The 27,654-nt window shown below is 43.4% G+C and overlaps 1 protein-coding gene across 1 annotated transcript; it reads left to right on the top strand.

Moving 5' to 3' along the window:
• The first annotated feature begins 611 nt into the window (after nucleotides 1–611).
• On the top strand, nucleotides 612–27,230 carry prdm15 (PR domain containing 15). The gene is given in 25 exon segments (XM_034117357.1): nucleotides 612–696; nucleotides 1,370–1,409; nucleotides 1,919–2,012; nucleotides 5,576–5,729; nucleotides 6,528–6,680; nucleotides 6,807–6,912; nucleotides 8,502–8,567; nucleotides 9,123–9,332; nucleotides 12,916–12,985; nucleotides 12,987–13,096; nucleotides 13,189–13,283; nucleotides 17,032–17,119; nucleotides 17,232–17,399; nucleotides 17,657–17,751; nucleotides 17,831–17,962; nucleotides 19,020–19,160; nucleotides 19,362–19,525; nucleotides 19,945–20,024; nucleotides 20,695–20,814; nucleotides 20,903–21,034; nucleotides 21,809–21,892; nucleotides 23,357–23,532; nucleotides 23,625–23,702; nucleotides 25,031–25,225; nucleotides 25,970–27,230. Coding segments are annotated over 24 exon segments (3,234 nt in total). The 5' UTR covers nucleotides 612–696; nucleotides 1,370–1,378; the 3' UTR covers nucleotides 26,462–27,230.
• Nucleotides 27,231–27,654: the final 424 nt, after the last annotated feature.

Genomic DNA, 27,654 nt, shown 5'->3' on the forward strand with positions numbered 1-27,654 from the left:
TTGCTAATTTAGAAAATCGAGAATTGTTTTTATGTGTTTTTTTTTTGTTATTCTAGTGCTGCAAAATGCATGTTTTCTTGTCATGATAAAAACATTTATTTGGTACTTTATTTGAAGAGCAAAATTATAAATATATTTAAATGAAAAATGGCAGACATTTCCACTTTAACAAAATTATGTATTTTAGGACTATGACAGAGCAAAATGGCTGTCCTAGAGTACCATTTTATTATTATCAGCTGTGCCAGCTACAACAAAAATATAGGAAATAATAATCCCTTAAAATATATAATTATATATATATATATATATTATTGTAAGGGTTCATTCAGCATAAGGACTATTTTAAAATATGTTACTTTGAGCACATTTGACTGAAAAGACTTCTGTAATTGTACTTGTAATGCAGTACTTTTATAGCAAACAAGTACAAGTGGTATTTTTTTCTAAATTATTTTACAAGGTTTTGTGGAACTTAATACATGACACAATTAAGAGGTATGTTCTTTTAAATATAGTTTTTGCTTAGTAAACTTCAATACAACCTCTAATTTCCTAGTCAAAGCTTAATTGAGTTGAGCGCCTACATTGCCCACAATGCACTCTGCTCTGTTCATTTCCGGTCCTGCGCCGTTTCTGGAGCGGATTGGAACCCGGAGTCAGGATTCGCTAAATGAAGGGTCTTCTGCAGGAAAGGTAACGTGTTTCTCTCTAAATGTACATCAGTATTTTACAAAATGGCGCCGCAGTGTTATAGTCCAGGTGCAGCCGCGGTGTCCGGGTCGCTCCGAGCTCTTTCCCGCCTCTCCATCTGCTCTCTGCCGGCCTCTGAACAGCAGCGACTCCGGTTTGCTGGTTTGCGTCTCCGGTCCATCCGCCATGCCGACTGTTCTTTGTTACATTTCAGTGAAAAGGAGCCGCTCAGATCGGAGTTAAAACCCGGCTACAGTTTGGGAGCGACTCAAATCCTGGATCCATGTCCTGCCCTGGACTGCAAACGTTAACATGCATCTTCCAGCTGTAGCTATACTGAAAAACAGCTCATGTTTTTCAGGATGCCTTCAGCCTGGAGGTCTGAGGCACTGCAGCTCCGTGTCTCGGGTTATGTGTATGCACTCCACACATAACCCGGGTTATGTGTATGCACTCCATACACATAACCCGGGTTATGTGTATGCAGGGGGGGGGGGGGGGGGGGGTTCTACTACTACTACTACTACTACTACTACTACTACTACATTCTGACACTCTTAAAGTAGTTCCTTGATATAAAGACACATATTTCAGAGACGATCTGGAGGAAATACATGCTAGTTGTCAGACCCTAATAATGACATGACATTTCATTATGTTTTTCTTCCTTTTGTAGTTTGGCATAATGGCTGAGCAGACGCCAGATGAGTTCATCTGTGAGTATGAGTCCAGCTGCTGCATTCACTGACAGTGACAGTGGTGTGTGTGTGGGGTACAATTTACAAACGTATTCACAAAGACAGGTACCAGGAGTATCAAATATAAATTCCTCAAGCTGTGCTTTAAAATGATGCAGGGGAACCAACATGCTCATTTTTTGTGTGTGTGTGTGTGTGTGTGTGTGTGTGTGTGTGTGTGTGTGTGTGTGTGTGTGTGTGTGTGTGTGTGTGTGTGTGTGTGTGTGTGTGTGTGTGTGTGTGTGTGTGTGTGTGTGTGTGTGTGTGTGTGTGTGTGTGTGTGTGTGTGTGTGTGTGTGTGTGTGTGTGTGTGTGTGTGTGTGTGTGTGTGTGTGTGGTGTGTGTGTGTGTGTGTGTGTGTGTGTGTGTGTGTGTGTGTGTGTGTGTGTGTGTGTGTGTGTGTGTGTGTGTGTGTGTGTGTGTGTGTGTGTGTGTGTGTGTGTGTGTGTGTGTGTGTGTGTGTGTGTGTGTGTGTGTGTGTGTTGCAGGGTGTGAGGACTGTGGCCAGTACCATGACTCTGAGTGTCCCGAGCTGGGGCCCCTGGTCACTGTCCAGGACTCCTACGTCCTCAGCAGGGCCCGGTGAGTGACAGCTCTGACTGCCGTGGTTCCATCCATTTCACTTCACAGTGTTCAATTCACAGTGTGATTCCTGCAAGCTGCAGACATGTAATCTGCTCATAAAGCCCCCCTTTATGAGCAGCCTGTGTATGTGTTATGATGTTTCAGACCTTGAGAAGAGATAGTGTGTGTACAGAGCGCAGTGCAGATTCTTTACTTTCTGGCAAACAGGCAAATCCACATTTTATTTTGCATAAATGCCTTAAAATATAATCGACTAACTGTATATTTAAAAACATTAGATTAAATACTAAGGAAATATAATGGATCTTACTTGAGTATATTTAGGTTTCTACGGAGCCCCTAAAGGTTCATGGAGAAGAAAAAAAAGTATCTCGTGCGCACGATATACTTTCTCGTTCGCACAAAATACTATCGTGTGCACGAGATAGTATTTTGTGCGAACGAGAAAGTATTTAGTTCGTTTCTCGTTCGCACGAGAAAGTTACCGGTGCGCCAAGTAGGAAGTGGAGCACAGAGGAGACGACCGTTTCATTGCAGACTGTTATGTTTATGTGGAGAAATGGCAGTGCATACATTATTTGAGATATATTTCAAACTCGGACTTCATTTAGGGACATTTTGGCCAGGGGTTTAGAGCTATTTGTTTAAGCACCGGATTCGTAAAACGGAAGAGTCTGTAAACCAGTCTGCTTTGATCTATGAATTCCTGTCCGGGACTCTCACAGTATCTGCTGCCCACAGCTGTTTTATAGAAGGAAAACCTCCTTCACTTCATGAAATCTCTGCGGCACCAGTGGCCTGTACTACGAAGCAGGATTTGCTATTTACTATTCATTCATGAAGTATGACGCACGCTTCTCCATGTTTGTGATTGGTCAAATGTTGCTAACCCCGTCCCTTTCACATGAACGCGCTCTCAGCCGGACAGAGAAACCCTGGTTGATTTACTGAGTTGATAACCAGCTTCGTTGGACCGCTTAGCGAGATCGCGTTTGTTAGGGTTAGTTAAGCCGGGTAACTCAAACATATCCAGGGTCTGTTGAACTGGCTTCGTCGTACAGGGCACTGGAGGCAGTAACGTGTAACTCAGCAGAATCTGAGAAGAGCAGCACCAGCTGCAAAGAGCTGTGCCTTTTACTGTTTACTTCACTGTGTTTCCCTTCATTAGAACAGCTGAATAGAGATCGAGGCTGCTACGTTTAACCACACACACTTCTACACACATCGAACTACCAGAGTATTCCCCCTATTACTCAGGAGCCAGAGCCCTGCCCTTTTGTTTTAAACAGGGCAGATGTGTGTAAATCCTTTAAAAGGGTTAACCCACACAAGGCTCCTGGACCTGATGGCATCCCTGGCCGTGTTCTCAGGGTGTGTGCAGTTCAGCTGGCAGAGGTGTTCACAGACATCTTCAACAGGTCCCTGCTGCAGTCTGTAGTCCCCACATGTCTTAAACACTCCACTATCGTTCCTGTCCCGAAAAAGACAATCATCACCTGCCCCAACGACTACCGCCCAGTAGCACTCACCTCCATCATCATGAAGTGCTTTGAGCGGTTAGTGAAATCATTCATCACCTCCTCCCTCCCTGACTCTCTGGACCCCCTGCAGTTTGCCTACAGAGCAAACAGGTCCACAGATGACGCCATAGCCCTCACCTTCCACACTGCCCTCTCACACCTGGACCCGAAGAACAGGAACACATATGTGAGAATGCTGTTCATTGACTACAGTTCAGCATTCAATACCATTGTGCCCTCCAAGCTGGCCATCAAGCTCAGAGACCTCGGTCTCAACAGCTCCCTCTGTGACTGGATCCTGAACTTCCTGACGGGCAGACCCCAGGCAGTGTGGGTGGGAAACATCACATCCTCCACCCTGATTCTCAACACCGGTGCCCCTCAAGGCTGCGTGCTCAGCCCTCTCCTCTACTCCCTGTTCACCCACGACTGCGTGGCCACACACAGCTCCAACACCATCGTGAAGTTTGCTGATGACACGACCGTCATCGGCCAGATCACAGACGACGACGAGACGGCGTACAGAGAGGAGGTCGAAAACCTGACATCTTGGTGCCAGGATAACAACCTCCATCTCAACATCAGCAAAACAAAGGAGCTGATTGTGGACTACAGGAAGCAGCAGGGAGAGGGACACGCCCCCATCGCCATCAATGGGACTACGGTGGAGAGAGTCAGCAGCTTCAGGTTCCTTGGGGTCCACATCACTGAGGACCTGACATGGTCTCTTCACACCACCACCATCACCAAGAAAGCTCGACAGCGGCTCTTCTTCCTCCGCAGGCTGAGGAGGTTCAAAATGGACTCCAGGATACTCTGCAACTTCTACAGGTGCACCATAGAGAGTATCCTGACTGGCTGCATCACGGCCTGGTACGGCAGCTGCACCGCCCTCAATCGTAAGGCTTTACAGAGGGTGGTGAAAACTGCACAGAACATCACCAGGACGGAGCTGCCATCCATGGAGGACCTTTACTCCCAGCGGCTCAGGAAGAAATCCCTACGGATTATCAAAGACCCCCATCACCCCAGCCACAAACTGTTCTTTCTGTTGCCGTCTGGCAGACGTTACCGCAGCATCTGGACAAAAACAAAAAGATTCTGAGACAGTTTCTTCCCGCGGGCAGTGAGACTGTTAAACAATTGAACTGCTGAAACAATTTCAAAACATTAATCTTCTACTTAGTAATATATATCTACTATCTAATATATATCATTCCAATAACTTGTATATAGACTCGTACTGCACTATTCCACATACTCACTTTATTTTAGAACTATTTTTCTTTTTGTATTACTTTTAATATCTGTATTATTATGTTGCATTGTTGGAGAAGCCTGTGACATAAGATTTTCAACGACATAATTACTCTGTAGCTATGTTTGACAATAAAGAACCTTGAACCTTGAACCTTGAACCTTGAGATGTCCGGTCATCATGTGTGTGTGTTTGTGCTCAGCTCCGCTCTGTGTGTGTTTGTGTGTGTCCGACACCGGCATTTGTTTTCAAATTACCATGAACAGTAATTTACACACATCTGGTTCTCCATAGTTATATGTGTATTCCCAAGTGAAAGAAATTAGTTTAATCTTAATCTCAATGTAGTGCTATAGTCCTGCCGGAGTGCACCGGAACGAACGACACTATCATAAACAAATGCCCACACACACACACACACGCCCTGGCAACCGGACATATTCTTCATAAAACTAATATGGCGTAATAATCGGGCAGTTAAATGTGTTTTACCATAAAAAAAGTATCTTGTGCGAACTAAAAAGTATCTTGTGCGCACAAATTAATAAAACGTGGCCTCGTTTTATTTATTTTTCTCTCTATGAACCCTCCAGGGCTCCGTAGGTTTCTTTCTTCTCTCTTTTTTTTTAATTTAAAATAGTTTTCATAGTTTGCTCCTTTTTTCAAAAACAATGAAATGTACTGTGTATTCATCGCTTTACACCAAAGCTAATTCCTTTAACCTGATTCAGATTTTGTGTTTTTGCCGTTTTAACAAGAATACTCTTCTTGTCCTGGATCAGGTCGTCTTTACCGAGCAGCCTGGAGATCAGACCGGGGTCCGACGGACAGGAGGGGGTGTTTGTGCTGCGCCGCCTTGTCAAGAGGACCCGCTTTGGGCCCTTTGAGGCTAAGAGGGTCCCCCATCCGGAGCAGGAAGGAGCATTCCCTCTGAAGGTGCAGCCTGAGAAGCCCTGAACAGTTTGTGTATCTACTGGTTTTAATTGAATTTATTAGAAATCTCTTTACCCGGGTCAGTCTTGTCCTGTAAAGAAATGTCGGTTAGTTGTAGGATTCATCTACAGCCTTTTTCCTGGTCAAAACCAATTATTTTTCCCAATGTCCTGATTTTTTTTCTGCCTCAAATATATAAATATTTAAAAAATATGACAGTTTCCATGATATGGTTTAGATCAGGGGTGTCCAAACTTTTTTCACTGAGGGCCTCATGCAGAACATTTACAAAGGGCTGGCCCCTCACTAGATGTGAGGTATACTGCCTTAGGTTAAAATATAGGTTAGCAAAATCAATCGAATGTAGGTAAATTATGCTTGATACTAGAACATGCTTTAAGAAAATAATCAGAACAGCTCTCCATAGGGTTTCATTTATTTAGTTACAAAAAAAACTGGCAGCTTCAAGGATTTATTAGAATAAGGGGAAATAGGAAGGGCATATTTCAAGCTTACTATGTAAATAAGTTATTGTTTTTTTTTATCATCTAAGATTTGTTAGAAAATGATTTCAACTTGAATTGACTGAATTTATTTGAAAAGTAGGCTTATTAACACATGAATACTGTGTAATATATTTTACATATATATTAAGAAGTATAATCAAAGTGCATTCTAAATTAAATTTCCTGATTGAATTATAACCATTTTTAAGTTGCACAGTCATCCAACTTAGTAAGAAACACTTGCTGCTCTGAAATGAAATGAATGTGTGCTAACCGGCCGTCCTCCAATGCTCAGATCTTCCAGAAGGACTCCGTGGTGGTGTGTTTGGACTCCAGCAGTGAAGAAGACTGCAACTGGATGATGCTGGTGCGCCCGGCCTCTGAGCACACACACCAGAACCTGACGGCCTACCAGCTGGATGGGGACGTGTACTTCAACACCTCGCAGGTGTGTGTCCATCCTGAACTTGAGCCTTTCAGAATCGTGCTGTGGGTCCAGATTTAGGGATTCATCGGCTCATTTATTTTCTCACACAGGATTGGTGTGAAGTAACTTTTGCTGTTTGATTCCCAGGATGTGCTGCCAGGAGCAGAGCTGAGGGTGTGGTACGGAGCTTTCTACGCCAAGAAGATGGAGAAGCATATGCTTAAGCCTCCACTCCAACCAGCACCTCCACCAGGTAGGTGACATCACAACACAGCAGAGCAGAGGTGGGAGAAGTACTCAGATCTTGTACTTGAGTACAAGTAGAAGTACCAGAGTGTAGGAATACTCTGTTACAAGTAAAAGTCCTGCAATCAAAATTAAACTCAGGTAAAAGTACACTAGTATAAGCATCCAAATATACTTAAAGGGGACCTATCATGCAAAATGCACTTTTGTACGTCTTTTCTACATGAATATGTGTCCCCGGTGTTCCAGGGAACTCACCAAGTGTCAGAAAACACAACCCTCTCTATTTTCCTCCATACCCAAATCTCTAAAAAAGGGGCTGCAACGGATCTGATAAAAACTGATCCAGATTTGAACACTGTCCTGACGTCAGGACGGTGGCGCTACGGCTATTGGGCCAACTCTCCACCTATCAGGGGAATGTTGGGTTGGGCCACGGCCGGCCATTGCCGCTCGAAAGCGCTGGAGACACTGTAGTACATATGCCAGGCCTGTAAGTGGCGCTGTAGTCTGCCACAAAAGCAGCGAAGAAGACTTCCCGCCCATAGTTACCATGGTTACCCTTCTGTTTATTCTCCGCTCTGGCTTTTTTTCTCCCTCCCCGAGGCAAGCGGTTGCTCCCGCTGCTTTAATTCAATGCAATCCCTCCCCGTCGAGGCAAGCACTGTAATTCTCTCCGGTTAGTCCACCAGCAGATGACAAACACCCACCTCTCCGCCTCTTCCAAGGAACGAGGGGACCGTGCGGCAGAGTTTCAGTTTCAGTTACTTTCGCCGGTCAAGATGTCCGTTAAAGTTTAAATCTTCCGGACAAAATTAGAAAAGTGCTGGTCAAAGGTCTTCTTTGTTATTTATTGAGCTTTAAAACAAATGAATAACGACTCTATATAATATAACACGGAGGACGGAGATCTCTTTTTCTCCCCCTCTTCTGACAGCCCAGCAGCTGATCAGAGCACGGCTCACCTCTCCTGCAGGGGTCAGCAGAATCAGACCCGTAGACAGCAAACAGCACATAGAGCGAAATGAGGCATGGCTAAAATGCATGATCTGTTTGGTATTTTGAAAACAGAAACGTATAAATATACCTTATATAGGTATGGCCCTACAATATATCATTTAAATATAGCATGATAGGTCCACTTTAAAGTAGCGACAGTAAAAGTAGTCATTGTGCAGATTGATCCATTTCAGAATAATATATATGATATGTTTTATAATGATTGATCATGAAAGTGTTCTCAAAGCTGGTAAAGGTGCAGCTAGTTTGAATGACTTTGTATACTGCAGGGTAGCTTGTGAATTTACTCCAGGTGGAACTAAAGTCTGATTTAACACTTGATTATATTTCACATCATTCATCCACATCTGTAAAGTAACTAAAGGTATCAAATAAGTGGAGTAAAAGTACACCATTTACCTCTGAATTGTAGTGGAGTAGAAGTACAAAGTAGCAAACAATTGAAATACTCAAGTATTGTACTTAAGTACAGTACTCTAGTAAATGTACTTAGTTACTTCACACCACTGCAGCACTGATGCGTTTCATGGCCACAGTGTGAGTTGCGTCTTATGGATTTTCTCTTTTTTAATTCAGAAGTGACAGAGACCTCTGAGGAAACTGCAGCCTATGTGCCCCCAGTGGCGGAAAATAATCTTGCAGGTGAGTTCATTAAAAACATCGAGCACCTCCATCAGTCCATATTAGAAATGTCCTTTTCTGTGAGTCACAGAGAAGCTAAGTTAAGGGTTGTTAGCTTTACATTGCAGTACATGGAAGTTTCCATCGTTTTCTATCCACATGGTGTCCAGCATGGTGATTTCTGACTGTTAACCCCCCTCTGGCCGGCAGAGAACTCACTGCTCCAAAGTTGTAGTTTCTCCCTCTCCATCACCATGAACATTTTGCACGGCAGCTACTTTACACGACTGTAATCTATATACAATCATATGTATATATGTTTCTGCTACTGTAATATATATATTAGGTATTCTTTCTGGTTCAGGTCCTTTCTGCTGTAGATATGTATATAAACTTGCTGTTTATTGTTTTTATTTTATTTTATTATGTTTATAATTCCAGCTTTTAATTATTTTAATGTCTGCTGTAACAGCATCATTTCCCAGTTTGCGATGAATAAATTATCTATCTATCTTAAAAACATCTTTAAGCTGAGGAAGTGCTGCGTCATGGTAACATGCTCTGATTCCCCTACAGGCAATCTGCTGAGTCATCTTGATGAGGTGAGGACAGCAGCGGTGCTTCCTGTCGACCCGCTCCTGCCCCAAGAGGAGATCCTGGTGGACCCCGAGGAGCAGGAGGGCGGCCCCCCCGCAGCCCAGCCGGCCCCAAAGAGAGCGCAGGGCCGGGGCAGGAGAGCTAAGGGACGCCGGCCTGGAGCCGCTGCTACTGCAAGCAGACACAGAGGTGAGGGTAACAGTCAGACACAGAGGTGAGGGTAACAGTCAGACACAGAGGTGAGGGTAACAGTCAGACACAGAGGTGAGGGTAACAGTCAGACACAGAGGTGAGGGTAACAGTCAGACACAGAGGTGAGGGTAACAGTCAGACACAGAGGTGAGGGTAACAGTCAGACACAGAGGTGAGGGTAACAGTCAGACACAGAGGTGAGGGTAACAGTCAGACACAGAGGTGAGGGTAACAGTCAGACACAAAGGATGAGTGGGTAACCAGGTGCAGACACCGAGGTGAGGGTAACAGTCAGACACAGAGGTGAGGGTAACAGTCAGACACAGAGGTGAGGGTAACAGGCAGACACAGAGGTGAGGGTAACAGTCAGACACAGAGGTGAGGGTAACAGGCAGACACAGAGGTGAGGGTAACAGTCAGACACAGAGGTGAGGGTAACAGTCAGACACAGAGGTGAGGGTAACAGTCAGACACAGAGGTGAGGGTAACAGTCAGACACAGAGGTGAGAGTAACAGTCAGACACAGAGGTGAGAGTAACAGTCAGACACAGAGGTGAGGGTAACAGACAGACACAGAGGTGAGGGTAACAGTCAGACACAGAGGTGAGGGTAACAGTCAGACACAGAGGTGAGAGTAACAGTCAGACACAGAGGTGAGAGTAACAGTCAGACACAGAGGTGAGGGTAACAGGCAGACACAGAGGTGAGGGTAACAGTCAGACACAGAGGTGAGAGTAACAGTCAGACACAGAGGTGAGGGTAACAGTCAGACACAGAGGTGAGGAGAACAGTCAGACACAGAGGTGAGGGTAACAGTCAGACACAGAGGTGAGGGTAACAGTCAGACACAGAGGTGAGGAGTACACAGTAGACACAGAGGTGAGGGTAACAGGCAGACACAGAGGTGAGGGTAACAGTCAGACACAGAGGTGAGGAGAACAGTCAGACACAGAGGTGAGGGTAACAGTCAGACACAGAGGTGAGGAGAACAGTCAGACACAGAGGTGAGGGTAACAGTCAGACACAGAGGTGAGGGTAACAGTCAGACACAGAGGTGAGAGTAACAGTCAGACACAGAGGTGAGGGTAACAGTCAGACACAGAGGTGAGAGTAACAGTCAGACACAGAGGTGAGAGTAACAGTCAGACACAGAGGTGAGGGTAACAGTCAGACACAGAGGTGAGGGTAACAGTCAGACACAAGGTGAGGGTTACCCAGAGGTGAAGTACAGTCAGACACAGAGGTGAGGGTAACAGTCAGACACAGAGGTGAGGGTAACAGTCAGACACAGAGGTGAGGGTAACAGTCAGACACAGAGGTGAGGGTAACAGTCAAGACACAGAGGTGGAGAAACAGTCAGACACAGAGGTGAGGGTAACAGTCAGACACAGAGGGTGAGGAGAACAGTCAGACACAGAGGTGAGGGTAACAGTCAGACACAGAGGTGAGAGTAACAGTCAGACACAGAGGTGAGGGTAACAGTCAGACACAGAGGTGAGAGTAACAGTCAGACACAGAGGTGAGAGTAACAGTCAGACACAGAGGTGAGGGTAACAGTCAGACACAGAGGTGAGAGTAACAGTCAGACACAGAGGTGAGGGTAACAGTCAGACACAGAGGTGAGGGTAACAGTCAGACACAGAGGTGAGAGTAACAGTCAGACACAGAGGTGAGGGTAACAGTCAGACACAGAGGTGAGGGTAACAGTCAGACACAGAGGTGAGAGAACAGTCAGACACAGAGGTGAGGGTAACAGTCAGACACAGAGGTGAGGGTAACAGTCAGACACAGAGGTGAGGGTAACAGTCAGACACAGAGGTGAGAGTAACAGTCAGACACAGAGGTGAGGGTAACAGTCAGACACAGAGGTGAGAGTAACAGTCAGACACAGAGGTAAGGGTAACAGTCAGACACAGAGGTGAGAGTAACAGTCAGACACAGAGGTGAGGGTAACAGTCAGACACAGAGGTGAGGGTAACAGTCAGACACAGAGGTGAGGGTAACAGTCAGACACAGAGGTGAGAGGTAACAGTCAGACACAGAGGTGAGGGTAACAGTCAGACACAGAGGTGAGGGGTAACAATCAGACACAGAGGTGAGGGTAACAGTCAGACACAGAGGTGAGGGTAACAGTCAGACACAGAGGTGAGAGTAACAGTCAGACACAGAGGTGAGGGTAACAGTCAGACACAGAGGTGAGAGTAACAGTCAGACACAGAGGTGAGGGTAACAGTCAGACACAGAGGTGAGGGTAACAGTCAGACACAGAGGTGAGGGTAACAGTCAGACACAGAGGTGAGGGTAACAGTCAGACACAGAGGTGAGAGTAACAGTCAGACACAGAGGTAAGGGTAACAGTCAGACACAGAGGTGAGAGTAACAGTCAGACACAGAGGTGAGGGTAACAGTCAGACACAGAGGTGAGAGTAACAGTCAGACACAGAGGTGAGGGTAACAGTCAGACACAGAGGTGAGAGTAACAGTCAGACACAGAGGTGAGGGTAACAGTCAGACACAGAGGTGAGAGTAACAGTCAGACACAGAGGTAAGGGTAACAGTCAGACACAGAGGTGAGAGTAACAGTCAGACACAGAGGTGAGGGTAACAGGCAGACACAGAGGTGAGGGTAACATAGAGTCAGGCAGGCAGGAGCAGGGACATGTGACAGCACCACGTTTTATTACAGTAGTATTCTGGTTAAATAATCAAGATTCACTTTATTATCTATAATCATGTAAATATGCCTTAAACTCTAAGCAATTCAAAGTCTTTGAATCACTAAACACTTTGTTGAGGAACAATATTTTCAAACCTTTTTAAAAAACAGGTCATCTTATATCAGAAGGTAGAAAGAAAGAAAATAAATAAGTCTGTAACGCTGAGTCCAACAGCTTTTCATATATACTCATGAAGATATCCACGATAATCCTAATAAAGTCAATTCACCACAATTTAATAAATAGTTTTTGAATGTGATCCACAATCAAATCTATATTGTTTCATCCCTCCCTTATTTTTACATTACAAGTGACGGGAAGCGGTTCTTTGAGATGTACTTTTGAACATTTGTTGAACAAAACTTTAATTAAAAATTTGAAATTTTACCAATTTTACCACGGACCACTAGGGGGCACTCGCGGACCACCAGTGGTGCTGAGGAGCACTGTTCTAATATATCAATTTCATCTAAAACATTTTTTTTCTTTTGGTCAGGATCTGTAGTAAAGAAAGATGTGTCTTCATAAGTCTGCAGATATGTACAATAGTGTGTATATACAGTATATATTACTGATTAGAAACCAACCAGAACTATCATGTGTATATGTTCAACATCTATCAATTATTTGAATTATTTCCTTTTTATGTAATTTCAATCAAATCTAGTGAGTTATATTTTCCATATTTTTCCCATGAATAATTGTTTATGTTTATTCTATCTTTATTTATCTAATAATAAATAACTGTGCGCTGCATTTCTTTTCTAAAAAGTGCTGCATAACCAACGTTTATTTTTCTGATACTGCTATTATTATTGATGACTTTGTATTATTATTTGACATTGTGATCCTGATGTGTGCAGATGTGAAGCTGCAGCGCTCGGGGCCCTCAGAGGCAGACGGCAGCCTGCTGAGCTCTGCAGGCAGCGGGGGGGGTCCTGAAGAGACACAAAGCGCGAGAGCACAAGAGGGTGTACCGCTGCTCCCTCTGCAGCAAGGTCTTCCAGAACAGCAGCAACCTCAACAGACACGTGCGCTCTCATGGTGCGTGCATGGAGTTCTGAGTAAGGGGATATATCAATGATTCATGTGTGGAGATCACCTTTTGAGGATTCCCTTCCTGTATGTTCTCACAGGGGATAAGCTGTTCAAATGTGATGAATGTGACAAATTGTTCAGCCGCAAGGAGAGTCTGAAGCAGCACATCTCCTACAAGCACAGCAAGAACATGGTGAGTTCACTGCTCAAGAGGCCCTGACCTGCTTTATGGGCTTTCCTCTCCTGTTGTGGTCTATAGGTGTTAGTGCATGTAAACGGTCTGCAAAGACTAAATCCATGTGTTCCCTCCAGAGGGACTTTCTCTCCCACCGGTCCCTCCCCGTGGAGTGACATCACTAATTAACACTTGCGCTCCTATTTGCTAACACTCCAAACCCATTGTTTATGATAAACTGAGCGGTGGGATATCTCTAAGCGGTTGACCAATCACAACAGAGCCGGTCAGCTAACCAATCAGAGCAGACTGGGCTCTGGTTTCAGACAGAGGGTGAAAAGAGGTGCTGCAGACACAACATACTGATATACACCTGAACATCAGCAGGAGAGGACTCTTTAAAGTAGAGACACTACATACTGATATACACCTGAACATCAGCAGGAGAGGACTCTTTAAAGTAGAGACACTAATACTGATATACACCTGAACATCAGCAGGAGAGGACTCTTTAAAGTAGAGACAATACATACTGATATACACCTGAACATCAGCAGGAGAGGACTCTTTAAAGTAGAGACACTACATACTGATATACACCTGAACATCAGCAGGAGAGGACTCTTTAAAGTAGAGACAATACATACTGATATACACCTGAACATCAGCAGGAGAGGACTCTTTAAAGTAGAGACACTACATACTGATATACAAATACACCCTGAACATCAGGCAGGAGAGGACTCTTTAAAGTACTATACCTGATATCACCTGAACATCAGCAGGAGAGGACTCTTTAAATGCTAAACATCAGCAGGAGAGGACTCTTTAAAGTAGAGACACTACATACTGATATACTCCTGAACATCAGCAGGAGAGGACTCTTTAAAGTAGAGACACTACATACTGATATACACCTGACATCAGCAGGAAGGACTCTTTAAAGTAGAGACACTACCTACTGATATACACCTGAACATCAGCAGGAGAGGACCTTTAAAGTAGAGACACTACATACTGATATACACCTGAACATCAGCAGGAGAGGACTCTTTAAAGTAGAGACACTACATACTGATATACACCTGAACATCAGCAGGAGAGGACTCTTTAAAGTAGAGACACTACATACTGATATACACCTGAACATCAGCAGGAGAGGACTCTTTAAAGTAGAGACACTACATACTGATATACACCTGAACATCAGCAGGAGAGGACTCTTTAAAGTAGAGACACTACATACTGATATACACCTGAACATCAGCAGGAGAGGACTCTTTAAAGTAGAGACACTACATACTGATATACACCTGAACATCAGCAGGAGAGGACTCTTTAAAAGTAGAGACACTACATACTGATATACACCTGAACATCAGCAGGAGAGGACTCTTTAAAGTAGAGACACTACATACTGATATACACCTGAACATCAGCAGGAGAGGACTCTTTAAAGTAGAGACACTACATACTGATATACACCTGAACATCAGCAGGAGAGGACTCTTTAAAGTAGAGACACTACATACTGATATACACCTGAACATCAGCAGGAGAGGACTCTTTAAAGTAGAGACACTACATACTGATATACACCTGAACATCAGCAGGAGAGGACTCTTTAAAGTAGAGACACTACATACTGATATACACCTGAACATCAGCAGGAGAGGACTCTTTAAAGTAGAGACACTACATACTGATATACACCTGAACATCAGCAGGAGAGGACTCTTTAAAGTAGAGACACTACATACTGATATACACCTGAACATCAGCAGGAGAGGACTCTTTAAAGTAGAGACACTACATACTGATATACACCTGAACATCAGCAGGAGAGGACTCTTTAAAGTAGAGACACTACATACTGATATACACCTGAACATCAGCAGGAGAGGACTCTTTAAAGTAGAGACACTACATACTGATATACACCTGAACATCAGCAGGAGAGGACTCTTTAAAGTAGAGACACTACATACTGATATACACCTGAACATCAGCAGGAGAGGACTCTTTAAAGTAGAGACACTACATACTGATATACACCTGAACATCAGCAGGAGAGGACTCTTTAAAGTAGAGACACTACATACTGATATACACCTGAACATCAGCAGGAGAGGACTCTTTAAAGTAGAGACACTACATACTGATATACACCTGAACATCAGCAGGAGAGGACTCTTTAAAGTAGAGACACTACATACTGATATACACCTGAACATCAGCAGGAGAGGACTCTTTAAAGGTCGAGACACTACATACTGATATACACCTTGGACATCAGCAGGAGAGGACCTTTAAAGTAGAGACACTACATACTGATATACACCTGAACATCAGCAGGAGAGGACTCTTTAAAGTAGAGACACTACATACTGATATACACCTGAACATCAGCAGGAGAGGACTCTTTAAAGTAGAGACACTACATACTGATATACACCGAAAAAGATAGACTCTTAAAAGACATACACTGATCACCTGCATCCAGAGAGGACTCTTTAAAGTAAGACACTACATACTGATATACACCTGAACATCAGCAGGAGAGGACTCTTTAAAGTAGAGACACTACATACTGATATACACCTGAACATCAGCAGGAGAGGACTCTTTAAAGTAGAGACACTACATACTGATATACACCTGAACATCAGCAGAGAGGACTCTTTAAAGTAGAGACACTACATACTGATATACACCTGAACATCAGCAGGAGAGGACTCTTTAAAGTAGAGACACTACATCTGATATACACCTGAACATCAGCAGGAGAGGACTCTTTAAAGTAGAGACACTACATACTGATATACACCTGAACATCAGCAGGAGAGGACTCTTTAAAGTATAGACACTACATACTGATATACACCTGAATCACAGCAGGAGAGGACTCTTTAAAGTAGAGACACTACATACTGATATACACCTGAACATCAGCAGAGAGGACTCTTTAAAGTAGAGACACTACATACTGATATACACCTGAACATCAGCAGGAGAGGACTCTTTAAAGTAGAGACACTACATACTGATATACACCTGAACATCAGCAGGAGAGGACTCTTTAAAGTAGAGACACTACATACTGATATACACCTGAACATCAGCAGGAGAGGACTCTTTAAAATAGAGACACTACATACTGATATACACCTGAACATCAGCAGGAGAGGACTCTTTAAAGTAGAGACACTACATACTGATATACACCTGAACATCAGCAGGAGAGGACTCTTTAAAGTAGAGACACTACATACTGATATACACCTGAACATCAGCAGGAGAGGACTCTTTAAAGTAGAGACACTACATACTGATATACACCTGATCATCAGCAGGAGAGGACTCTTTAAAGTAGAGACACTACATACTGATATACACCTGAACATCAGCAGGAGAGGACTCTTTAAGTAGAAACACTACATACTGATATACACCTGAACATCAGCAGGAGAGGACTCTTTAAAGTAGAGACACTACATACTGATATACACCTGAACATCAGCAGGAGAGGACTCTTTAAAGTAGAGACACTACATACTGATATACACCTGAACATCAGCAGGAGAGGACTCTTTAAAGTAGAGACACTACATACTGATATACACCTGAACATCAGCAGGAGAGGACTCTTTAAAGTAGAGACACTACATACTGTTCTACACCTGAACATCAGCCTAATAGAGCCCCTTTAAAAAGTCTCCTGCTAGGTTACGTGTTTATGTGACTTATTTTCATGTTTTCCTGACAGCCTGACCACGATTACAAATATAAATGCAACACGTGTGAGAAATCCTTTCGCCTGGAAAATGCCTTAAAGTTCCACAACTGTCGCACAGGTCAGACAAGCTTCTTTTTTTTGTGGTTTAATTTAAGGTTATCTTGTCTGGTTTCTTTTTGCAAATTGTGATTGCATCCCTGCCAGGCCTTATCTTCTCCTCCTCTCTCCAGACGACAAGACGTTCCAGTGCGATATCTGCTCGCGGTTCTTCTCCACCAACAGTAACCTTTCCAAGCACAAGAAGAAGCACGGAGAGAAGCTCTACTCCTGTGAAATCTGCAACAAGATGTTCTACCGCAAAGACGTGATGCAGGAGCACCACAGGAGGCACGGTGTGGGTGAGAGAGAGAGAGAGAGAGGATCCATTCAGTTCTGTTCATGTTGGTCATGCTCTGTTTTCAGAATGGGAAATGTAGGAGAAATACATAACCGAATGTGGAATACTAAGTTTGTGTTAAGACAAAAGCTAGACAGGTTTTTCTGAGCGCTGCACGTTTTTTTGTGTGTCCACTCCGAGCGATGCTAGATGTCACCCTATTCTTCCTGTGGGATTTGAAGCTCTTTGCTTAACTAATACCATAATGCATCTGGACAGGACCAAAGCACATGAAGAGAGAGGAGCTGGAGGCTAACGGAGAGGAGGGGACCAGGTACAGGAAGGAGCCGTCCCCCTGTCCCATCTGCGGCAAGGTGAGCACTGCACACTGCACAGGAACCCTGAGGGAATAACAAAGTACTTCCTCTGTGACGTGTGTGTGTGTGTGCACAGGTGTTCTCCTGCAGGAGCAACATGAACAAGCATCTGTTGACTCACGGCGATAAGAAGTACACCTGTGAGATCTGCGCACGCAAGTTCTTCCGCGTGGACGTGCTCCGAGATCACATCCACGTTCACTTCAAGGTGAGGCAGAGGGCAACAAACTCCACACACACATTTGTGTATGTACGTTACACAGCTGTAGATTATCTTCTTGCTGACGTAGCTTAGCTATCATCCAGATATAAGGCACAGGCATGAGACCACAGAGAACTCTACTTATATTCCAGGGGTTGTGAATCCATGCCTCTTCTCCAAAACATGTACAAAACCTGAGCCCTTTTTATTATAAAATAGAGCCGGAGCAGCTTTAAGCACATACAGTATTTGTGCTCTATTATTGTGCTAAGATTATATTTCACTTCACTCCACTACCATTTTTAGAGGGAAATAATCTTCTTTCAATGCACTATTTATATTTAATACAGTTTAATTTCTTTCTTGATTCAGATTAATAATACAAAATAAAATCAACAAATGAACAGATATGTATTATTATTGAAGCAAGCCACGTATATTAGAGTATATACAGTTATTCAAATGAACTCCTTCTTTACCAGCTGCAACATTAACGTAATGCATCAATATTTATAATACACACACACACACACACACACACACACACACACACACACACACACACACACACACACACACACACCACAAAAACCCAAACAAACAAAAAAACTCCTCAGAATAGCAATCAAGAATGGAAGAGAACCCAAAATGATCTCTTGCACCCTCATTAAGTGAACCAAGAATTTCAGAATCCAATAATTCCTCAATACGTAGTAACACACTTCTACTATAATAAAATGAATACCAATGCATGACAACACAAGTACTTGTCTGTAAAGCCCTAAGATGGTGTATTTATCTGTATGTTGACATGTTGAGTCTGTCAGTAGCCGATCCTTCAGGTTGTAACCATCAGCCAAATATATCTTGTGGACTCTTATGACTATATTCTCCAGGATCTCTTGTTCCAATTTTTGAAAAGACCTTTTATTGACCGTTTTCTACCGTCACTATGGATTTGAAATAGTTCTTTGGATCCTACATTTGTAGTAAACTTGGTTTGGCCCCCTCTCTGGATGTTATGTGTGAGCTGAATGATTTCATAGAGTGGTGTTTGTTGCAGGATATAGCTTTGATGGACGAGCAGGAGAGGGAATGCTTCATCAAGAAGATCGGCATCTCAGCGTGCGACAGCGACGACACGGACGATGAAGAGGAGGAGGATGATCCCGAGCACCACAAGTACAACTGCAAGAAATGCCAGGTGAGTCTGCACACTTCCAAACACACTTCTTTATCTTATCATATCCAGCTGATTCAGAGGGTAGAAGCATGTTCTTGAATATAAATGTTTTGTCTTTCCCCAGTTATCTAGAGCAGAGTTTTCATCAACATGCCCAAGGCTGTCTGATTAAACAGTGAGGAGCAGAGATTAACAAAGACAATTGTTCTACTGTGTCTCTAGCTGTCATTTGCAAAGGGCAGAGAGTACCTGAAGCACATCCTGGATCAGCACAAGGAGCGAGGCTACGGCTGCGGGATCTGTAACCGCCGCTTCGCCCTGAAGGCCACCTACAACGCTCACCTGGTGATCCACAGAGAGCAGCTGCCGGACCCTGCCGTGCAGAAGTAAACACAAACATCTTCCAACTCTCACTTTTAGTTGTTGTCTATATGTTTGTTTAGCCTTGTCCAGGCAAGCTGAGTGTTTGGATAAGCATGGAGACAGGAGGTCTGCTGTCTGCTGATGATATAGAACAATATTACTTACACTACTTTCAAGTTGCTGATGAAGAGTCCATGTGAAAACTATTTTCATGTCCTCAAATATACTTATCACAAACTGGGAGAGGAAGATCAAGAGAAGCAGACGGGTTAGAGAATGGATTTGAATGGAACTATATATTTAACAAATATGTTGCTAATCAATGTAAACCTAGTGTTATCACTGTTTAGAAGGTACAGGACGGACTATTGTTGAACTATAAAATGAACAATCTGCAGTATAGTTTTTGTAATAATTAGTAATCTGCTCATGTGTCCTAAAGGTACATCCATCCGTGTGAAATTTGTGGCAGAATCTTCAACAGCATCGGTAACCTGGAAAGGCACAAGATCATCCACACTGGTGAGCAGCACAGACCCGGGACAATATGTTCCAATGCATGTGAACTTTCCTCAACTCATGCTCCTATTGGCTAGCGCTACAGCACATTGCACGTGATAAGCTAAGGGGCGGGACATCTCTAAGCGGTTGACCAATCACAACAGAGCCGGCCAGCTAACCAATCAGAGCAGACTGGGCTCTGGTTTCAGACAGAGGGTGAAAAGAGATGCTGAAGCACAGGCAGTATGAGAGAGATAAAGAGCTTTTTGAACATTAAAGCATGAAGACATGTCCCAGTAGAGGAACAAACTGCAGAGGGGCTGTGATCATGAACCATGAATATTGATTTAACCATCTGATGGGGGGTCTCTTTAAGTCTTGGGATGATAGTTGCATGTTTTAATCAAGAGTGTACTTCACAAAGTTCCAACGATCTAAACAAATATATATATATGTGCTTGGATTGACCCATTCTGATAATGCTCTGCGGGATGTAAGCATAAAGTATAATGTTGCCATGGGGATTGTGAGTAAGCTGTGAGCTACACCTTAGCTTGTCTCTTTTTTTATTTTTAGTGCATTTAAATGGACGTTAATGAAATAGTTAATTGGGTTGCCTCTCACATCTATGGGTTGTTTTTGATGGAAATAGAAGCAGTGATTATACACATGTGCCATGTTATTCTTCCAGGGGTGAAGAGCCACGGCTGTGATAAGTGTGACAAGTCATTCGCAAGGAAGGACATGCTGAAGGAGCACCTTAGGGTGCACGACGACATCCGGGACTTCCTGTGTGCAGAGTGTGGGAAAGGTGAGCTCCATCCCCGTGTTACCTTCTCTCCCTGTGCAGAAACACAGCACTGTTGGGATCATCATAAAGAGGGTCTTTTCTGCTGCAGGCATGAAGACTAAGCACGCTTTGAGGCACCACATGAAGCTCCACAAGGGCATCAAGGAGTACGAGTGCAAGGAGTGCAGCCGCAAGTTCGCCCAGAAGGTCAACATGCTGAAACACTACAAGAGACACACAGGTCAGTCCGATGTGTGGTACTGGTTCACAAAGAAAGTATAAACAAGGGCATTTGATACACGTAGAACCTACACTAGAACTGCCACAAATGTTTACCTCATAATGCAATTCACAACTGTAATCGCACACAGGTCATTTCTAGAAGTATTGTGAACAAGTAGGTTTGATTTGACACATTTTTAAAGCTCTACCTATTTTACAATTGTTATTTTTCAAATTACAGACAGAATCATTCATTATACGAACTAGTGCAGTGCCCGTTTAAAACATGTCTGAAGGCTCGGCCTGTGCTCCGCTGGCAGCTTTCTCTTTGAGACAATTTCACACCTGGAACGGTAGGCTACTGCCGGGGCCCCAAACAGCTATATTTATTAGAAAGTGTAGATACGGAAAATATTGAATTATGTTTCTATTCCAACTAAATGTTCCCCGAAGTAACTAACATGAAGCTCCCAAAGCACTTCAACTATGAAACTCATCTGTAGACTAACTAGCAGTGTACTTCTACTACAGTAACTTGACAGAGGGATGTTACTGGTTACATCACAGATTCAGATTTCTCACAAAATAAAACCATTCAAATATAATCCATTATTATTCTGAACAATTGAAATATCAATTCTCCCCACCTTTTCCAAAGAGTGAGATGTTGAAGAAGGACATAAGCTTTTGAGCTTTTGCCTGGAGTTTGAATCCCATTGTGCCCGTGGCTGTGCTGGTGTCATAGACCGAGAGACGGGTTGCTTTATGTGACTGTTTGACATTCTGCCTGCAGGTATAAAGGACTTCATGTGTGAGCTGTGTGGAAAGACGTTCAGTGAGAGGACGACTCTGGAGACGCACAAACTCATCCACACAGGCAAGTCCTCACACCCTGCTGCTCCACTCTACACTGTTCTCTACATGGGACCACATGGAGGGGTTAGGGTTGGACAAGAACTAGTGAATGCAGCCAGAAAAAAAACGTTTTAATGTGAGACAGTTGAAGGCTGGAATAAGGATTGGTTGGGAACAGACGGTATGACCTACATGCTATGTTATTATCTCCATGCTATATTATTATCTCCATGCTATATTATTATCTCCATGCTTGTGAAGTTTGAGGCCCAGAAACTATATAGGATAGTACATTAATTATTCTGATCAAAATTATTTGTATTACGTTTCGACAATGCATAAGTAATGTTTGTCATTTAGAAGTGGAAAGCAAAATATATGCATACAAATGAGACAATGGTTCTGATTGCATTTACAAAGATAACAAATAATTACAAAGAACACCATCAAACAATAACAACTAAAGTCATCTCCTACATTCACTGCCAGTGAGCCTCATACACACGATTATTCACCAGTCATATATCTGTATGTAATGCATATACATACATAATCATACATACACACATACACACATATGCTGCAGATAAGCTATACCAATAGCAGATCGTCTTACAGAGTGTGGAATGCATTTCAAACAAAAGGTTCCCAGGCTTCCTGAAATGTCCTGTTTGAGTATAGAAGTGAATATCTGATCTTTTCAAGTTTCATGCAGGACATAACGTCTGCCAGCCACTGTGAGTGAGTGGGCGGGACACTGTCCCTCCACTTAAGCAGGATGGCTCAACGAGCTAGGAGGAGAGCAAAGGACAGATCGCCGGCGTTCTGCAGTTAAATGCATCTCCTTTCCAAATACATAGTACATGAATTATTAACAATATCATTCAAGTATAGTACAGAAGTCAAAACACAGGTATAGAAATATTGAGCCGCTTTCTATTTCAGTTAAATTAATGAACTATCTAAACAGTATTGTTTTATCTATTCATAAATAATTCATATTTTGCAAGTTTGGGGAATAGGTCTTAAGGTTATTATTATGATTTGATGTTATATTTGTATTTATAAATGACAAAGGAATAGATAAATTGTGTGTGTGTGTGTGTGTGTGTGTGTGTGTGTGTGTGTGTGTGTGTGTGTGTGTGTGTGTGTGTGTGTGTGTGTGTGTGTGTGTGTGTGTGTGTGTGTGTGTGTGTGTGTGTGTGTGTGTGTGTGTGTGTGTGTGTGTGTGTGTGTGTGTGTGTGTGTGTGTGTGTGTGTGTGTGTGTGTGTGTGTGTTCAATACAACTGGTGCTCTTTGACCTGCAACCATTCTCTCTGGGTAGATAACCCTCCCCAACATGTATTAGATATGTCTTTAGTCACAAAGCAAATGTTCATCTCTCCATTACAAAATGAAATGCATCACATTAAGTGTAAAGGTCATTTTAGGGTCAGAACAGTAAATGAGATGAACAGCAGACTGACCCCCCCCCCCTCTCTGCAGTGGGGAAGACGTGGACGTGTGCGACCTGTGATAAGAAGTACCTGACGGAGTACATGCTGCAGAAGCACGTCCACCTGACCCACGAGAAGGTGGAGGCCCAGTCGTGTCACCTCTGTGGGACCAAGGTCTCCACCCGCGCCTCCATGAACCGACACCTGCGGCGCAAACACCCCGAGGTGAGTCACAGCGGGAGGTGAGTCACCCCCCCCCCCCCCAGGCCATCTGCTGGTATTCCCTCCTGAATGTGCTTGTTCTCCTGGTGCTGCAGGTGGTGTCTGTGAGGATGGATGAGTTCGATGATCTCCAGGAGCCCTCCACCATCAGCGACTCCATCAGCCTCGTGCAGGTCAGATCTCATCAGCTTGATAATACTCAAGTGACAATGTGTTTGATTTCAAATTCTTTGTTTTCTAACTTGTTTTTGATCTAAACATCTCAAAAACAAACATACAAAGTTTCCATATGTTCATACTTTTGGGTCTTCTGCTGCACCGATAATGAAACACTTCTAGTGCGTGTGCACATCTTAAATACCAATACAGAAACAATTGACAACATAGAGTATAAATGCAGCAGACAAAGTCAAAAGAAAACCCTGCATAGTCTTGTATATTAACGACTAAGGGGAGAGGACACCATATCAATACATGAATCAATATAACAAGGTACGATGGTATAGGACCTGGCCTTGATTATATTTAGTTAAGTATATACTAAACACTACATTACCGTAGAAGCAGAGGCCTTACAGGCAGGCATCTCTTTAGAATTGTGTAGGGTTCTAAAATATATTTGTATAACTTTCCAGTTCTAAACTCCCTCCAGATATTAAGATTGATTTAAAGCTACTTTTGCATAGTTTACAGATCTGAATCTGAAGCTAAAAGGATGTTGAGGTCTTGTACATCGCTGGCTTCCAACCGAGGGGTCGAGCAGGCTCTGGAGCAGCTACAGTATGTGTGAGGGGAAGTGAATAGAACAGTGCTGTTGTTTGAAATGAAAGCCTCTCATGATAAGGGCGCTGTAAGCACCTGAACATAAACGTCTATAGTCACAGAAGTTAAGCAATGAAAATAATATCAAAGATGTCACTTAGTCAGGGGTCGTCACTTTAAGCAATGATAGAAAAAGGCCCTCTTGTTTCTTTTAGCTTAGCATCCTTGCAGGGTAGTACCAAACAGTTTGGGCGATGTACACTTTTCCAATAACTCCAGACCATCCAAGAAGTCCAAATCCATTTAGAAATATAGATGTAATTAATACAGACTTTCAAAATCAACCAATGAACCTCACTCAAACAAACGGTCTGCTCTCCCTCTGGCCGCACACTGAAGAATGTTCTTCAAAGAAAGCTGATTTAATACTCACTTTCCAAATCCCATGAATACATTCAAATAAAGGATTCTGTTCAAGGGATGATGTCATCCTTAGCTTCATTAAAGGTCAATACAAGTTTTGAATAAAACAAATGTATATACTGTATACCTGCACAGCCTTAACTCCTGGTGGTGCAAGGAAGTATGCTTATTGGTCACTAAATATGTAACCATCAGAGTATGAGCAGTGAGTCAGCGTTACCATGACTACCTCTGCGCTTGGTGTTACTCTCCTCCTGTGTGACATGTCTGCAGTAAGATCTAGAATCTGTTCTCATGATGTTTCCTTCCTCCTCAGGCCTCAGACGGGCTGCCTCAGGAGAGGACCGGCCGGGCCCCCCGGAGGAGGCACAGAGTCCCCGCTGAGCCGGAGCTCTCCGAGTCTGACGAGTACGTGGACTACAATGAGACAAGGCACGAGCCGATCGAGTTCAGCGCCGTCATCGTGGGAGACGAGACGGAGACCAGCTCTGCTGTGCAGAGCATCCAGCAGGTACAGGACATGATCACTAACGTTTGTTCTATTGTCACAATAACATGTTGGATATCTATTTATCAAAAGCCACAACAAATGAGCTTGTGCCAGGATACAGCAGCTGCTCACTTCCTGTTTACAGCAGCCATGATTTATGCTCTGTGTTACTGCGAGCTTCACTTTATATTTGTTGATTGTGGTCAAAGAAAAGATGCACATTTGATTTCACAAGTAACTAACTTGTAATAAAATGTCCCTCTAAAAGGTTATTAATGAAATAAAACCTGTGAGGGTTCAATGTAAAAGAAACAGGACATTTGACATATAATGTCCAAACATCACACTAACATATTAACCATATTAACCATAGGAAATAAGTCCTAAAATGCATGTTGTAATATCTACATAGAGTAATGTCATTTTAATTTTTTCAAATAAATGAAAGACCGATGTAGCATCCAGTAACAAGTCATAATGGACAGTTGGATGTAATGTTGCTATTGCTTACCGTATATTTCTCTGATTCCTGGAGGTTGTTGATCCATCACATCATCCAAAATATATAATAACTGTAACAAATGTGGTACAATGCTCTTAGTAGTCTTTAGAAAAACTGCAGAATTGTTTAAATATAAGATAAATATCATAAGTATATACATATATTTACGTCTTTTGGATGAATTGTGTAAAGTTCCTCTCGCGTTGGGACTGAGCAGAATGTCTGACCTCTCTGAACCTGTCTCTGACGTGCTGCTGTTCCAGGTGGTGGTCCTGGCGGACCCCGGTGCTCCGTCAGCCTCCCCCAGCAGCTCGGGGGGGCTGACCAACATCACGGTGACCCCCATCAGCAGCCACCCCCCCACCCAGTTCACCAGCCTGCAGCCGGTTGCCGTGGGTCACCTGACGGCCGGCGAGCGGCCCCTCAGCCTGGACAGCTCCATCCTCACCGTCACCTTCGACACGGTCAGCGGCTCCGCCCTGCTCCACAACCGCCCCCCCGAGCTGGTCCCGGAGACGGTGGGGCCCGGGGGGGGCTCGCAGTCCGTGGCCCACTTCATCAACGTGACCACGCTGGTCAACCCCCTGGGCCAGCTGGAGGCCTGGAGGCCGGTGCCTGAAGGACAGGTCACCCACATGGGGGAGGGGGCTCAGGGGGGGAGTCAGGAGGCCCAGGGTCAGGGAGAGGGGGGCCGCCCCGTGCAGAGCCACCCCCCCCCCCATCAGAGCGGCTCCACACAGATGTTCAGCTACTAACAGTGAGGTGCTGGCCGCCTCACTGGGAGCAGCAGATTTGATCAGACTGTACAGAGACCCTCACCCAATGCCTCTCCGCCTGAATGACACATGGTTTCCCTTTTTATACTGACAGTGGCTGATAATAATGAACATTATAATAAAAAAGAGAAATGGTACATTCAGCCAAAATCACTGACACGCTGATTTACGTTTCAAACCAAAGCAACATGTGGAACATTGAAATGCCTTACCAGCTTTCTTAAAACGTGCATGTTTTCAAGATACATTTGCTGCTGGAAAAATGAAATATGAAAATATACTAACACTTATTCCTAAAGTGTCCCATCTAAATGTTATTTTTGAATGCTGTCAACTGTAATTATTGTGGAACCGCTGGAAAGAATACTGGAGTTTTTGAACTGTTATTTTTTAAACAAAATTCCTCTTTAAATGTTTATTTGATTTGTCTTCATTTCATTTGAGATTGTGTGGAGCAGTTCTAACTGCTGCTTACAAGCGGCATGGCACAAGGCACCTGAATCCTGAGCAGGTGTTAATGGAACGAATGCATCAGAAACGAAGAATGAACAAACAGCTGAATCTCTAAAAAGTGATTTCTGAAGACGTACCCTCCAGAGAGATGAATCAGAACAGATCACAGCATCCACAGCAGAATGACAAAGCATTCCAATCCATAGTAGGAAAAGAAACCGGGCCTAATGGAAGAAATGATTAGATTTTCACACTAAGACTAATGTTTACTAAATAAAAATTCTCTTGTTTTTTATGTGGTACACATTTTTATACTTTATTCTCAAATTTATTTTCTTCACCATTTTCTATTTTAAGAGGAAATGCACAAAACTCTGAAGTTGTCTTTATTTTGTAAACTCTGTATTGGGGTGTCATATTTAGGTATGGACTCTATTGGTTTTCTTTTCTATCAGATTCTTGTCACGTGCATCATGATGATCAGAAACCGTTTGATTTCTAAATCAACGCGGCTGACCTGGGTGTTGTCCTCCTGTAAGCAGAGGTTGCTGAAGCATGAAGGAATGTTCAACAGACAGATATAAAAGCCTTTCTGTGCCAGTCTCATCATGAGATCAGATAATGGCACAGGAAGCTTTCCAAATAAAAGCAGTGGAAGTGAAGAGATGGTGTGGAAGTGAGATCCAGAGACAAACTGTATGCTGACTGGAGTCAAATAT

Source organism: Trematomus bernacchii, unplaced genomic scaffold (genome assembly GCF_902827165.1).
Source record: "Trematomus bernacchii unplaced genomic scaffold, fTreBer1.1, whole genome shotgun sequence".
NCBI lineage: Eukaryota > Metazoa > Chordata > Actinopteri > Perciformes > Nototheniidae > Trematomus > Trematomus bernacchii.